The sequence below is a fragment of the Planococcus citri genome, chromosome 1, assembly GCF_950023065.1.
Source record: "Planococcus citri chromosome 1, ihPlaCitr1.1, whole genome shotgun sequence".
Lineage (NCBI taxonomy): Eukaryota > Metazoa > Arthropoda > Insecta > Hemiptera > Pseudococcidae > Planococcus > Planococcus citri.
Window position 1 is genome coordinate 45,420,019 of NC_088677.1, and position 16,569 is coordinate 45,436,587.

At 32.7% G+C, this 16,569-nt stretch overlaps 1 protein-coding gene across 3 annotated transcripts in view; it reads right to left on the bottom strand.

The window, feature by feature from the left end:
• LOC135832260 (protein phosphatase 1 regulatory subunit 37) overlaps positions 1–16,569 on the bottom strand; it is a 122,816-nt gene that overhangs the window by 22,570 nt on the left and 83,677 nt on the right. For all 3 annotated transcript variants that reach the window (XM_065345401.1, XM_065345400.1, XM_065345398.1), the window contains one exon: positions 5,803–5,949. In XM_065345401.1, coding sequence (XP_065201473.1) covers positions 5,803–5,949 — 147 coding nt within the window. The remainder of the gene's footprint in view (positions 1–5,802; positions 5,950–16,569) is intronic.

Sequence of the window (16,569 nt, forward strand, 5' to 3'; positions counted from 1 at the left end):
AATTTCCAAGCAACGAAGTATCAAAAAAGAAATTAGTTTCGTCGATGACGCTGACTTATCGAATGACGCCAACGTTCGCATAAAGCTCCAAGTAAAATAAATACCCAATAGGAAGATATTCTATCATTAAATTTTCTTACTTAGAAACAGCTAAAGATCTTTGTACGTATCTGGTTAATGATCGCGATTTCAGACGTAAAGAAATTACTTTTTAACTGGAGTCGAGTCCATTTGAAAAGAGAGAAAAACAGCTGTCCGTACCTTCTCGTTAAAACTTCAAAAGAAAGCAGTACCAGTGGATCAATAGAAAAAAACTTGATAATTTTCGTATTGAATTTCTCAACGCGAAGAAAAACACAGAATTCGAGTACCTATCTATTTTCTTCGACATTCGATAAAAAAAATATCAAAAATTCATTCCATTCGCTCGTAGTGCGTTTCTCATTTTCTTTTTTTTGTCCTTTTTTTGCTCCACGTACAAAACTACAAATCAAATGGAGAATTGATATTACGAGATGTCGTTCGTTTGGTTTTTTTTCAGCCATGCTTTAGAGAAAAATTTGAATACCTAGGTAAGTATGATTAGGTGTTACACTGTATTCTTGAAAACGAGGTATAACTATTTTACGAGTATAGGCCATTCATTGAGTTATTCAAGAACGAAAAAAAAAATCGAACCCAGCAAAATATTTTTCATTTTCACATTCTTGGAGCACTATGCAGCAAATACATCTAAAAGACCCAAGAAAATTGAAAACAATTAGCTTACAACTCAGAGAGAAAAAAACAACCCCAGTACATACATATACGTATCGTATGAAGGCAACTGGCGGAAATCTTGACGCAGGTATAGGTATAGGTATACATAAATGTATTCAATTCAAATCAAAATTACTTCATGTGACCTGAGAACTTGGGGCAGCCATCCACATCATATATCTTCATTACGATTACTCGACAATCGCTAATTTTTTTTGTACGTTTTATCCACAGGCACAGAGCACAGACAGTATCCTCCCACACTACACTAGTTCATCATTTACGTCACAAATCATTATACACGTATTCTACGGCGCGCAAAAACAAGAAAATCATAGCATGAAGGTATCTTCATCTTAATTGATTTACACGACGCGATAGATGTTCGCAAAACAGACAAGAAGGCAATTTATTAGCTCGAATGTCATCTTGGTGTACCTATAGTACCTGCCTTCAGTGCCTTTATTGAATTACGTATATTAAGCATATTATAGTAATAATGTAGCAATCGCGTATGAGAATCGTTTTTCTTTTCACAGGACTAGGATTTCTTTTCTCGTCATAATTAACGTTCATTATATTTTACAACACAAAAGAACGCGAACACGTATAGGTACGTATTCGTAAAAAAAAACAACACATCAATCGTTTTCAAGATGCGATGTTTAGTCAAATAGACCGCCTGCCTCATAGGAGATGCAAAACTACGTACATGTTTACATCCATATATCGGATAAGTCTAATACATACGAGTATAAATGTGTACCATCGGCGAAAAGAATCTAAAGCGAGAATTTTAGTAAGTAAGTATACTAGTGAACCGGTTTTTTTAGAGTTAGACAATTCTGGTTTTAAAATTTCGATCGCTTTTTTTCCCTATTAAGACAGATGTGTCACACCCTTCTCGTACTAATAATTTTAAACCTAAACACATACACGATTATATTTGCGCCATTTTTGTTCTGCATTACTTATTACAACATCATAATAATAACCTTTCGGCATCTATTTGTACGTATACTGCTTAATTTTCACATACTACTGTACGTAAATTACATACAAGTAATTAAATATTGGGAGTATATCATTCAGTTTTACGCGTCAAATTTGAACATATGGTACATTTTTTAAAATCTACTGCATAATGTATCAGCAATGGCAATACTTTGAGAATTGTAAAAATGGATCAGTGGCGAATCTAAGACACAAGGCTTAGTAAGCATTTAAGCAATATATATTATTTTGTTCAACTTGAGAAATATATGCACCTACTTCACTTTTTAACCTCAATTTCCAATAAATTTTTAAAAACTGAAAACCAAACTTGAAAAATATTACAGCTCTTCATTTTGGAGAGAAATCCAACTTTTTCCTCATTGAACAGTCCTCAGAAATATTTTCAAGGGGGAGGAATATGTTCATTGATTTATTGTATTGGTGAGAAATTAAGAACATATCGATCAATTATTCGCTCAAGAGTTGGTAGCTCAAAACGTTCCACAAAGCTGAATGCCCGAGCAAAAACAGAAAAACAAACATAATTAAAAATTTTTTTGCATGTAAAATTGTAACAAAAAAATGTTGCAAATTGACAAAAGGAATAAGACGAGTCTCCTTTCTCCACGTTATACAAAATCACCCATTTCATTTCGTGGTATTTCACATCTCACATAAATAATGAATACAATCCGATTTTCTGAGAATCAACGAAATCAAATCGAGTTTCTTTTTGAAAATCGAACTCGCATCTGAATTTTTCGTTGAGAATTTACGAAAATCAAAGAGAGAAAATACACAGAACATCAAAGATCGATTAATTAGTCAATTCGCGAACATCGTTAATTTTCCAAATTAACCAATCAAGAGGTTTCGCTAATACCACCAATTTCATATTGTTTTTATTTGCTCGTGTAGAGTACGCAGGCGAAGATGAGAGGTTATTCCTTTGAAACATCGCTTCACATAGAACAAAAAATCTCTCGAGTACCTTTCAGTTTCAAAACAAAATCAAATCAATTTGTGAATGGCAACGGCACACATAAGGTAATTACGCGAGTATGTCTTTTCAATAGCAACGACATATACTTTTGCCATCCCTTAGGGTACTCGGCTTGTCAAGCGTAAAAATCCTTCTTAGATATGTGCAACGTCAGTTTCAACTAGCCTACGTCATTTGAGTTTGAATTGTTCCTGCGAGAATTGGTAATCCTGAGATGGCATGTCGTATATATACAGGGTGTCCTAGTTATCGATATGAACAGAAAAATATACCTAAATATGCTGCATTTCTATACTTATTCCAGATCTGAAGGAATTGATTACCTACTTAATTTTTTTCAAACAAGCTTACAAGTACCTATAAATTTTGGCGTAAGTTTGAAAGATGCGTTAAAAAAATAGCAGCAGAAAACGCCTCAAAATTATCATCAAAACTCTCAGAAACATAGCAACATTATTTAGCTCGTACTTTCACGAGCTAAGCAAGGACAACTTGTGTATATAAGTTTCCTTCCGTTATCGCGTGCCATTGCCTCACCAAACTACTTAAATGAATAATCCTCTATACACTATACATCAAAAATTTATTTTTTCTCTACAAAGCTTCTTTCGATTTATCTTTCAGCATGAAAAATCCTCATATAAAAATTAACAATGTATATTGTATACTCAAAAGCAGACCTGTAAACGGTAATGAAGACCCGTATCCATATTAGCTCGAATATATAGGTACCTACGTACAATATAGCAATGATCAATGAAAGTACCCCGAGCATACAAAATGTACCCAACAAAACAGCTTGTAATTAAACGGTCGTAAAAATTTATTAAATTGTTACAATTAGTTAAAAAGCGATTTAATTCTTTTTCCCTTTTTTTCCTCAACCTAACTACCTAGAGAACGGTGGCCATTTTTATCCACGGGAACCCACACGGGTATAAAAGTGAAACACACTTTAATCGAAATTTCTGAACACCCTGACGGCAGGCTCGGTCACGATCTCTAAACGAAATTTTTTCAATCTATTAATATACACACAACGGCGAATAAAAACGTTAATCTTTAATTAAAAACTAAGTTAGCTCGGATATCCTTTCGAACGAGGAACAGGTACCACGTAGGTATATAACTTGGGTCGGGCTAACAGTATAGGTAAATGGGAATGGCGCTACGCTTTTCCAATTTTTTCCTCGTCGCGTAAAAATTTTCCTTCTTTTTTACAAAGTCAGATTACAAATTTTCAACCAGCTTATCAAAATCAAATCTTTTTTGTCAAAACGGACAAAAAAATAATCTCAATTTTAGATAGGTTAGGTATTAGATTTTACCAGTGAAAAAAAGGAACCATCCTCGTTTGACAGGTCGTTATATAATCACATCACTAAAACTCTTCACGCGCCAAATTTATCGACTTTCTTCGTTTCTATTTTCTGTACCACTTTTTTTTTCATTCCTTGCCTGCTTTTCTTTATAAAGTACCTACTCGATTTATAAACCAAGTTATACGTAACGCTGGTAAAAGCGACGAAAAAAGGTCATTTAACAATGGTATGAAATCAATATCGTCAACAGATAATTTTCCGATTAATTTTCTTTCTTTATTGAAAAGCCAATGAGATTTCGATTTTGCTTGAAGGGGTTTCCAGTTCCGATTCCGATTTGTTAGAAATATCGAATACGACCAAACCAAAGGTAATATTCCAACAACTAGATATAATTATCGCTGTAAATGAATAATCCCAAGTTTTCCCTCGACTTTGGTAAAACATTGAACAAAAAAATTACGAGTACATTATGAAGAAATTGAAAACTGAAAAGTGGAATCAAATTATCAGAATTATACGAATTACTCAAGATTTGTCGACGACTACAAGAAATTTGATTAGCAAACTCGAAATTTGTTGCCGAGTTTGATGCTTCAAACCAATGGGTTTCTTTTTTTTCTTCTTCAAAAGCACTACGTAGGTATACGACTGAATAAATTTCATTTTGTGGGTATTTGAATGGTTTCGGGTGCTTGAAAAAAAAGATTTTTGAAGAATAATTTTCTCACACGGGAGGTATTCCGCAACAGGCGAAAAAGTGTTGACAGCAGACAAAGAAAATTCGAAAGAGCATTTGAAAATATACCGGTAGACTAAATTTTGGGCATTGAATTTAATTTCTAAATTTATAATGAATTAAAAGAAACTCAAATTCGGCCCATTTCTCACAAAAACAAAGAAATACAGTCACAAAATACGCGCTGAATTTGACTTCAGCTGTCATTTTTATGCCAATATTTCCAAAACCCGAGATGCTCCAGAATGACTTGAAAAAAACCACTATTCGGTTTAGAAGGTCTGAAATAGGAAATAAAGCCAATTCAGCTGTTCAAAATTAATTCGTTCACGAACGAAGAATTCAGGACTTTTATCAAAAATACACAATTGCCGAAGACAATTGTGAATTTGAACTGGCAAAAATTTGTTTGATACTTGTGTATAAAATCGATCGGATAGATCACAAAGATGGCAAATCTGAGTTTAAAAAGTGCCGAATTTCATTTTAGCCTTTTTTATACCAATTCTTCCAAAATTGGGAAATCTACGGTCTATAAATGCGCTATAGGCTCCCAGAATCATAACGACTCAACTGGTAGGATGAAAATCAAGTGTGAACTCAACTTCAGCTTTTCACCTAAATTTAATCGAATTTTGATTTTTTTTTTTTATGGAATAGAATTTAGAACACATTCACTCTCAACACCTGCGAAATTATCGTATCTTATCTTCTTTACGTGCACGTCTCCAATATCAAAAAATGAACGATCCAAGTTTTGAAAACATTTCGCAGTACAAATAAATTTTGCGAAATCCATTCCATCTTCAGCAAAATCATTTTGGGTATATTCTTTATCTAAAGTGTCATTCATTCGAGTACAATGCAGTCTCTGATTTCAATTATCAATAAAAGCCATTCAGATAAATATCATTTCCAACTAATATTCTTAGAATTTGCGTTCTATATAAATTGGCTTAATCATTGTATTCTGTTTTACTTACTTCTTCATCCAAAGCTGTCGATTCTAAATTAATCTGCTGAAACTGTATATGTTTTAAAATATCTTCTAACGTCTCACATATCGTTGCATTTAACGTTATTCCTTTGAGCGAAAATAATTTATTGCGTTCAATTTTCAATTCTAATTTCTGAAAACATAAAAGAACACATCGATTTATAAACAAAAACGCTGTAAAATTTTCTTTAAAATGATAAACAATTTAAAATACGCACTACACACTACACAGTAATAGGGTATGAGCACTTTTTAACCTTTTGAAGGAAGTAAAATCCGCGTAAAACGTATTAACTGTTGAAAATAATTTCTTCCAAACATCTGTACATAACACAGAACTTCATCTCATAGCAATTAGAAATACACCAACATTTCGTGAACCTTTCTCTGATGCAGTAATTTTTCTTAACAAAAAGTGACGAAAAGAAGAAAGCAGTTCCCAGAATAAAGAGTGTTTATCTTAGCCGAATACTGAAGAGTATCAAAATTTCCTGTCCTCTCACCTGTTGCTCGTCAAAAAATAATTTATACGACCAAAGTGATAAAATTTAAGACACTTTTCAACACAAAATTCGCTCCAGGCGAAATGACAGGAATGATTTTCAAGCAACTGAAACACATCCTCCTGAAAAATTGTGGCTTTCTACATAAATATTTCAAATGTTATGGCTATGAAATCTAGTACAGTAATATTCTCTCAATTTTTCGCTGATACATTGTACATATCATATGCCTACATAAATAAATTGCATAATTAAAACCTTCTTTTTTTTTTTTTTGCAAAAAATGAAACTTCTGCAAAATAGCAAACCTACGATACTTCGCAGTAATGAACACAAGTTTGGAAGCATAAATACTCGTACTTATCCGTTCAGCTGAGAAAAAATTACGAGAATACTGTACTGTAAAAAAGAAAAACCTGTTACTCAAAGTTATACTCTATTTTGAAAATTTTATACCCGGTAATTTAGAAGGATACCGATAGGTACCATAGGTACTTAATAAGCAAGCTGGCATCTTCGTTCACTCGAACGAGCAAGTTTTATAACTTTTTTAAATACTTTTTTTTTTAAAAAAAGTACTTTTCCAGAAACGAACAAAACTTGTACTATACGGTGTACACTGTACACAGTAGATATCACTCGATCGTGTTTTTAGCTTTGAATTCAACGGTTGTAAAGGTCGGTGTTTGGTAGGTATTTATTACCTTCGCCTCTGCATCTCTACCGAGCATCCGAACGATACTATGATTAAATACGTATTTCGTGCATACTCATATTAACTACAAGTGCACTTACTACGAACGCGATTTTTTTTTTTAGTTGAACGATACGGAAAAAACCGAACTTTGCTTGAAAAAGTTGTCGCTTATCAGGAATTTACTTCTTTGAGCACGGGGAGAAAATGAGAATAACTATTTTTCTTCGTAGGATTTTTTTCGAAAATTTCAATTTTTTCAAAAAAGTTTACAATAGTAATGGAAATTAATCAATTTTCCCAAAGAGAAAAATAATTATGATCAGAAACCAATGAAACGCAATCATACACCTTCGAGAGGAACACATTAATTTAAAATCTTTATGCAGCCATCTTGGAAAAAATTACGCTCATCAGAAACCGTCAAGAAAAGCATCTTGGTAACTCGTGTGAACGTAAGGTCTTTCAGTTTGAGAGAAATTGCAGAATATGAGAAAAGGCGGCCGGAGCATCCTATATATCTACCGCTACCCTACTTTGTCAAATACCTACGTGGTTTTGTGTGATTTTTTCTTCGTATTTTTTACAAACTTCAACAAGATAAGCCCTAACACCACTTCTTATTTTTATATTTATGCTTTTTTTAATTCGAATTTTTGAAATTATTTGTCTTTAGAAAATGACAATTTTAATACTAGCTGCTTCATTTTGGCTCGACTTTTCAAAATGTCACTGATACAATAGAGGGCTCAGAGACTCACTCTGCATACTGAAAAGTGAAAACATACGTATGTGATTTTGTAAGTCTCGAGCTTTTGCCATTTGCGGCGAGCCCTTCAGCTATCCTCTTTTTCGCTCAAATCTGCAACTGAAAACCGCACTCTAAACGCGTCTAAATTTGCAAACCTCAAAGAAACACGAGTCGTTCCATCCTTACATGACAAAATGATTTGAAAACATTTCAACCTGACGTGAGCTACACGCAATCAACTTTCCATAAGTTGTAAAATTGACTATCAATTAGAGTGCAAATTCAGATCACATAAGTTGAGAAGGTGAAAACTCGAGGCAGAAATTTAATAGCGCGTAAAATAACTCCCGAAGAAATATCGTGTTTACATTTCGCATTCAAATGATCAATACGCTATAAATACCTGTTCGAAAAATTAACAAATCACACGAGTTTAAACATAACGAAACATTAAATTCATATACGAGTAGGTATGTATGTACCTATAACGTACGTACATACGTTAGGTAGTCCGGACCATAAAAACACCCAGTCCGCAGCCTATAAAGTTTGGGAACAAATAATGGGAAGAATTTATTGACACGAGTGAATAATTTCAAAACCTTATTCGCCAGGCATTTATAATTCAAGCTTACTACATGTAGCTTCATTTTCCATCGTATATACTCATCGATTAGACATAAACTATGAACTTTTAAAACTTTCTTACCCATCGCTCTTTCAGGTAGGCACGTTGAATGAGAAAATTTCGCGTTATGAAAAACACATGTTCAATTACTTCCATGAATACTCGTGACAAGGATACATTTACGAAAACCTTTTAACGAATAGATATCAAAATACTTTCTTATTAACTTCGGATCGGTCCCTTTGTTTCATGCAATATTAAGCGAAACAACAACAACAAAAGGATCAGAAAAAGAAAAAAAGAAAAATGTCTCACAACAACCCTTGTAACTTACAGGAGAGAAATTCTGTATAAATAAAAACGTTATTAGTAATCCCTTGAAGTATTATGCCGAATAAAAGAGAGGAATTTATTTTAAAAATATTACATCGTCTGCCTACGTAGCTAAATTTACGAAAGAAGAAAAAAATTTCAAACGAAAATAATTTCTCGGTATATAGAGTCGCATTTTCTTAATGAAAATTCCAATATACTCTCGAGTATCAGCCTTTATTTTCGTAACACGATTTTACAAATGAATAATATAACGTTTGACCTCGCGACCAATACTTCGATAGAAAATTTCTTTTCGGCGTGATCAATTTAAAAATTCTCGAATAACATTTTCGTCCATTTTCCAAGTTCTTCTTTCAACAGTGTTATTATTGCTTTTTTATAAAGATAACTGTTAATATACTCCGTAACTCTTCTTTTATACTTAGTTACTCGTATATTGGCTACAATACGAGTACATAATGTAGCATATCTTTTTATAGGGGTTGATGACTTACAATTTTATGACCGAATAAGTACTCTTCAATACACGGTGGAGTTTTTAACGTAAAAAAAATTACATTTTTCGCAACGCAACGCGAACCACCATTATCAAGATGTACCTCTACCTATCCGCCTTTTACACGTTTTTACACATAAAAGCGTGCGAAGTGCGAAAATCAACTCTGCGTAGATGCTTTTTACTCGTCATTTCCACGAAGGCGTATTATTTTCAACCGCATGGAAATTATAATCGGATCACAGATCTATACATTTGATTTTCGTTTCTAAAATTCACATCCTGTTTTGGAAACGGGTTGGTGGGGAAGGGTATAAGTATTCATTTTATTTACGAAAAAAAGACGAAAATACGTAACAGAACTACAGAAGATACATATATGCCATAAATTATTCTAATAACGTATTCCATTCCCTGAATTTTCCATCATTTAAAAAATAAATGTATCGCTTTTTTCCCATATATGTACATATGTATTATAATTATCTGCTATTTGAATGTAGGTATTCTTCGTACTCGAGAATTTAATTTTTCAATGCCAAACTCAATAAAACAGCTTTTTAGTTCAACTTTCAACAACAACTCGATGTTTTGTAACTTGGACGTAATCCTGTGATTTTTCGGACACTCTGAATAGACCCTACGAAATGAGTAAGGACAATTTTTCAAATTTTTCTTCTACTTACAAAGGTTCATTAATGATTTGAACGTCGAGTTTGACTAAAAAAAATTCAATAGAAAGATACCTACGTAAATTGTCTGAATAAAAAATAAATCATTTTTCATCGTCTTTTTCAACTCATCGTGTTTAAATGAAAAACAAATTGGCCCACTTTTCACATTTTTTTCCAACAGTTTCAGAAAAAAATGGCTTTCAACTTCTTTTTTTTTGCGAAAGATTCTGAAGGAGACTTTACATATCAGCGCAGAATAGCATAAAAGAAATATTGTCGCGACGTTGGTACACTAACTTACGAGTATGTATAGCTCAAAGGCACACCCTAAGAGATGTGATTTTTTGTTGATCCATTGTATAAGATACGTTTTCATTTCAACTTGGAGAATTGGAGATATTATAATACCTACCAGGGCGATGATTAAACTATATTTTTTACTTTTCAAAAATTCTCCCAAAATAGCATATTAGATTCAATTCAATTCTAATTTTTGGGTTAAAAAGAAATCATTTTATAAGGAATGGTTGCTGTGCGGTTGAAAAATTATCAACGGGGCGTCATCAGACTGACGAAAATGGATACAAAAAATAAATTTCGCTTCTATCTATGTTATTCAATTTTCTCATCTTTTCTGTAATCAGGCTCAATTGAGATTTCCGGTAAAATAACCTCGATTTCCCATATAAATGTTGAAGTTTCCCAATTTTATACTTCACATGTATCGGTGATTTCATTCAATTTTATTCCTTAAAAAAAGACCGTTATACATTCGAAAATTTCCAGAGTAGAGTTCAATTTTTGCAATTTGAAAGTAGGTACATACATACTTAAATTTAGCTAACATGGAAGAAAAAGTGAAGTAGAGTTACCCCTTCCGTTTCACATAGTACAACCATGTATGTAGTATTCAAAAATAAACAAACGAATAAAAATTTCAACGATTTAGATTTTTTCTTCATTGAATCACGATACAATACAACACGAAGAGAGAGGTAAACCAGCAAACAAGACTAGTTGATTATGATTATCTCCAAAGTTTAAACAGGCCCACAACACAACAGTTTCTTTCCATTTGGCAACCATCACCGAGGAAAGATATTAAAAATTTGCCAGTTTGTTTATACTTTTTCGCACGTTAATTTTTTTCTTCTAATTAATTAGCTCGACGACATGATAAATATCAATCTTATTCGCCAAAAAAACCCTAGTATTTGTCGTTTCCTTCCTTGACACTGCTTTTTACACGCACATTATACATAGTTTACGAGGATTATTCGCGAATTTTTATCACACTCTGGCATCCATAAACTCATAAATAAGTCAAATAAACACGGTCAAGTGCAGTATATCGTGTTTGAATAACCAAAAGCACGTTTATCTTCAATTTTCCGAATGATAAGCGTAAGTAAGTGTAAGTTTACTCGCCAATTCGAAAGTGCATATAAAATATATCCTATACTGTGAGGCTCACTTCCGACATGAGAGAGAAAAATTTCTAGTAATTCCAATTTTCAAGAAAAAAAAAGTTATCGAATCTCGATAAGTGCGAATGAACAGTTGAACTTATGGAAATCTTTTACTTTCATCATATTCACCACCATCCATCGAGTTTTGACAACAACTTTTAACACGAGCGTGAGTAATAAAACATACATTTTTAGGGACTATATTTTTGCCCAAAACTACAGCCTTTTTCCTTCATGCCGAAAGTAAAACGCGATGGGCATCGATGGTAATTAAACTTATGACAAAAATAGATTTCCAGAACAACAGTTGCCCAGCAACAGTTATCGAGATTTAAAAGTTTCTTGAAAACTTTCTGGGCCCCTAAAAATATGTACATATTTTTCTAACCGGTACCAAAATTCGCCCTCGAAACAGTAAAATTATTGTAACTAGAGATGACGCTTTAACTATACATATAATCAGTCAACTTTTTCATCCGTTTATGCAATTTTTGAAAATTTTGTAAAATTCAGATTAGCGTAGAATCGTCATTTTTTATGAAGCAGCTGATTTTTTTTTTGAGTGAGAGAGCTTTTAACAAGAGAGGTAGATACCTACATATATCCTCACCAGCAAAAGCATTTTTGAACCGAACAGAACTAAATCAACAGGGCACGCAAAAATACATCACCAGTCAAAATTTAAATTGCTCAAGTGCATTTTTCGATTTTTATCGAATTTCTTAAAATGAAATTCACGCGCAAATTGTGAAAAAATCAATATTTTACCATATTGACTGACGTAAAAAAATGAAATTTAACATACAGACAGGTACAGGTACGCTATTTTCAACTCTTCAAATCGATTAGAAACGGTTTCGAATCGTTTTGAGAAATTATTAGTCGGCAGCAGACATATACCTTCGACATGCTGAAACGATTGAAAGTCGTTTTAATAGGTAAAAATTTTATTTGAAAGATTTCAAAAATTCGCTAAAAATCGAAAAATGCACTTCAGCACCTGAAATTTTTTCTGGTAATGTGGTAATATATGTAGTATCTATACTCGTATTTTTGAATGCTTTTTCGATTCAGCTTTCAATGGTTCAAATTTTTCAATGTCCGCTGCGATACCTCACTTCCAAGTAAATTTATCTACTCGTGCAATTTTTGAAAATTCAGCGTTACCAGATCGGATGAAATGGCTGAAATTTTTCTGCAAGCTTCTCCACGGATTACCACGCTTTAGAACAAGAAATGAGCGAAACAATGACTGAGTCACCCACAGGTTTTCTTGTTAAGTTTTTCAGAAATTTTTTGATTGGAAATTGGAGGAAATCTTTTAGGAAACGAGCATTTCAAGGATGAATTTCAACACGAATTTTCGAAGATGTAATTTTTTGATTTTTTTCGACCTTTTTCGCTTGCCTGAAAGCTGGATGGTAATTTTCATGCATTTTTAATCCAAATATATGATTTTTAAAAAGTGAAAAAGAAGGAAAAACTACAAGAAAATTACTCATTTTTTCAATACCTATTTTGAAACCACAAATCTTGGAGCTTCAAACTTTTCTGCACGTTCAGTCGAGCTCATTTCGGACACTTTATGGGTGATCGTATTATTATGTACATAAATCCGAAGCATAGCAATCATTTCATGGGTCATCTCGTATTATACACAACGTGCTGTTTTTCACTTTTCTTTAGTTTTTCATACGTTAGATGCTGAAAAAAAGTCCGAATAACAATCCAGCAAACGTTGAATCAATACTTTATCGATGTGACAAAGAGAACTAGATACGAGTATTTCGATCGATGGAATTACCATTAAAAGTAAACCAAATCCGAGAATCTATCTTCTCTCACATACATACATATTATAAGTTGAAAACAACTATCGATCACGTTCACAAAAGCAACAAGTAATTACAACGGCGAAAACTTCCTCTTGAATTATTAATGACGACAACACGGTGCACACAGCATCGCCCGCACATCGTCGTATTATACATATTTACTTAAACAGCCACCATTCCATTTGAATTTATATCGACGAGTCTATCCACGCTTCTATCATGTTCGCGAGGAGAAACCCCGTTCACCATTTTTACAGCATATAAGAAGAAAAAAAAACAAACGCACACGTAAGTACAATACATCAATAAAACATCTCATCGTATATGAAATTTCCACATATTCGCGCATTTACATGTTACTATACGCCAAAACATCAACATCGTTATATTTATACTGAGTACTGTTCAGCGTTCATTTATATATTAACGCAATTATAGTACGATACGCAAACAACATCGTAAAAAAAAAGAACAAAATGTTCTCAAAAATCGAACAATTAATCAACTTCTTGTCTTGCCTCGCAACCGGCCGCCACACGAACACATACCAAAATATTAATGTACATAAATACCAATGTACTCTATTTCATAATAATTATAAAAGATGCAATCTACTGTGTACAACTGTACAACCAACCAAAGCCTACGTTCACAACATTTTAACCACGATGCGACAATGGCGACACATACGAAAGGTCGTCAAATTTTCAACTCGTATTCATTTATTTCAATAGTCGTTTCGAATGAACGTACATTTTTCGTATGCACGTCTTTTGCCATGTAATAAAAATTATAAGCACCAATGAAATGAAAATTTAACCGGAAGAAAAATTAATAAATTTACGTAGGTACTCTCAAGTTTTAGTCTCAACCCACGTCATCGCAAATAATTAAACAACAGTCTGAGGTCTGAACTTTCATGACATTCTGCTAACAAAAGAGCACAAAAATACTCAAATAATACTCGACTATGAGTTTTGCGTGTAGAAATGTAGGCATATGCAATAGGCATTAGGCATCGAGGCAAATCTTATTGAAATGAAAGCAGTTGCTGGAAAAACCTCCTACGTGTAATACAGAAGAATAAGCTAATTAAAAATGAATAAAGTACGAACGTTTTTGTTTCATCTGAAAATTTAGCAATTTTCACAGCGAAAGTAGGATTTTCACGCGCGTTTTTCCAACCAAAGTTAGACGATTTTCGTAATATTTCGCGAATCTCATTTTCATGAACTTTTCCAACACTGATGTTGTTCCCCGGAGGAACCATGAAACATGGATTTCAAAAAGTTTTATGAATGTATATCGATTGTCAAATAGATCATCGTACGAATACGAGTCGGTAAATATGATGGAAACTTGTTCTTATTACAAAGGTTCTCTCTCCTATCCCCGCTATCCCATTTTCAATTTTTTACCAATTCCAATTCGCAACTTTCTTGATATTCGTCAATATACGTAATACGTATACCTGCGTAAAATTTGTATCGATGTAGGAAATTTCTATACACAGTTGCCAATTTATTTCGATGAATATTGTTTTCATACTTTGTGTGGAAAAATTTTATCTCAATTCTCATATAGGTTTTATCTATTTATTTTTCTAATTCACCAGTTGCCGATAAAAGAACCAAGTAATCGCGCAAAAAGCTATGGCGGAACAAAACAAATTACTAATAGGTACAGGGGAAAAAATATTTTACAAAAAAAATCATAAATCGGCTTTTTTTATGGTTTAACTTTGAAAGATTTTAATTATTGTTTGTCCTTTCAGATTTTTCAAAAAATCGGTATGGTACAGATTTTATTATTTCTTCGACAGTTGGTATCTTTTTCAACATTTGATTTAAAATGATTTTTCCTAAAATCACCGATGACTTAAAATTTTCATTTGTTTTTACTATCAGCTTTGACTGCGATAACAGTTAGAGTTTCCATTGGTTACGCAGTACGCACATGAAAATAAAATACCTACCAGAATTTTCAAGTCAATTTTGATGACTGATTTTTTTCAGCTAAATTGACTTTCGCACATTTAAAAATCATCAGAAACAACGGCCTTTTTTCTTATTTTTCTACTCGTAGGTTACCAATTAGAGCATTTGGTTTAAAAAACAATACCCTTCGCGCAGTATTCAGAAGGTAGTACTAATTATTTTCAGCTCAAAATACATAACAGGTATACCGATTACCTAGTTCATTTTGTTTGAAAATCATTCTTACGCAATCAGATCTTTTTCAAATTAAAGTTATACATGTGCATGTGTTTATCTATTATTATTCATACATACGTATAGGTTTAAACAATTCATTTATTCGCAAATTAAAATACTGGTTTGAAAAAACAAAAATAAATATATACGTATATAGGTAAATAGTAGGTAATCAACTACTCTTCGAGCTACTCGAAATATTCAATTGTGTGCTACAAAAAAGTCAACGGCTCGATTAACATTAGAATCGAGTGTTTTTATTTGAAAAAGGTCGAGTTATATTTCTGCAAGAACCAGCCCTCGTATTATTTTTACTTGGCGAGCACGTAAACATGATATTTAACCATCGAAAATAGCAAGCTAAGAGTATTTCGATAACCCTTTCGACAAAAAAAAAGAGAAACCAGTCACTAAAAAAATCAACAATTGATTAAAACTTTGATGGAATAAATTCGACGAATACATAGATGTACGTAAAGTGTACAAATACAAGGACGTAAAAAATACGCTGAAATCCTTTCTAAACAAACGGGTTGTTTTCACAATGAAAAATTTTCACTTCGTATCTCATAAAATTCTAATATAAGTGAAAAGACCATTACTCAACTTCAAATCTTCTATATCCATCAAATGTACGACTCCGTGTAACGTAAGTACATACGTATTCTATTTATATACAGTCGGGCGTAGCAGTCAAAGGGTTAACAATTTTGAATATTTTTTAACCCTTAAACGCCCAGAAAAATCTAGAAATGCACAAGAAAAATTCTTTTGATTTTTTCCAATAGGACTTGCATGAATATCATTTTTTAGACATACTGTGTGCCCCCCGCTCCTCAAAATTTCATAAATTATAGTTCAATATTTTGACACCGCAAAGCAACGTCAATTTAAAAACTACCTAGCTTTTTTCACATTACTGGTAAAATGGCTAGAAAAAGTCGTTGTTTTGTTCACCTTGAGTTACGTTACATTGTTCTAAAGAATCAAAGGGATTGATAGTTTTTAATAACTTTGTTCAAGTCTTTCATTGCCTATTTTCAATACATTGTTTTTTTTTCATCAACGTTAAAAATAACGAGTAATAGTAAATAATGATGGATTTTTAATTACGTCCAATACGTTGGACTAACAAAAAGGTTTATAAACACGCA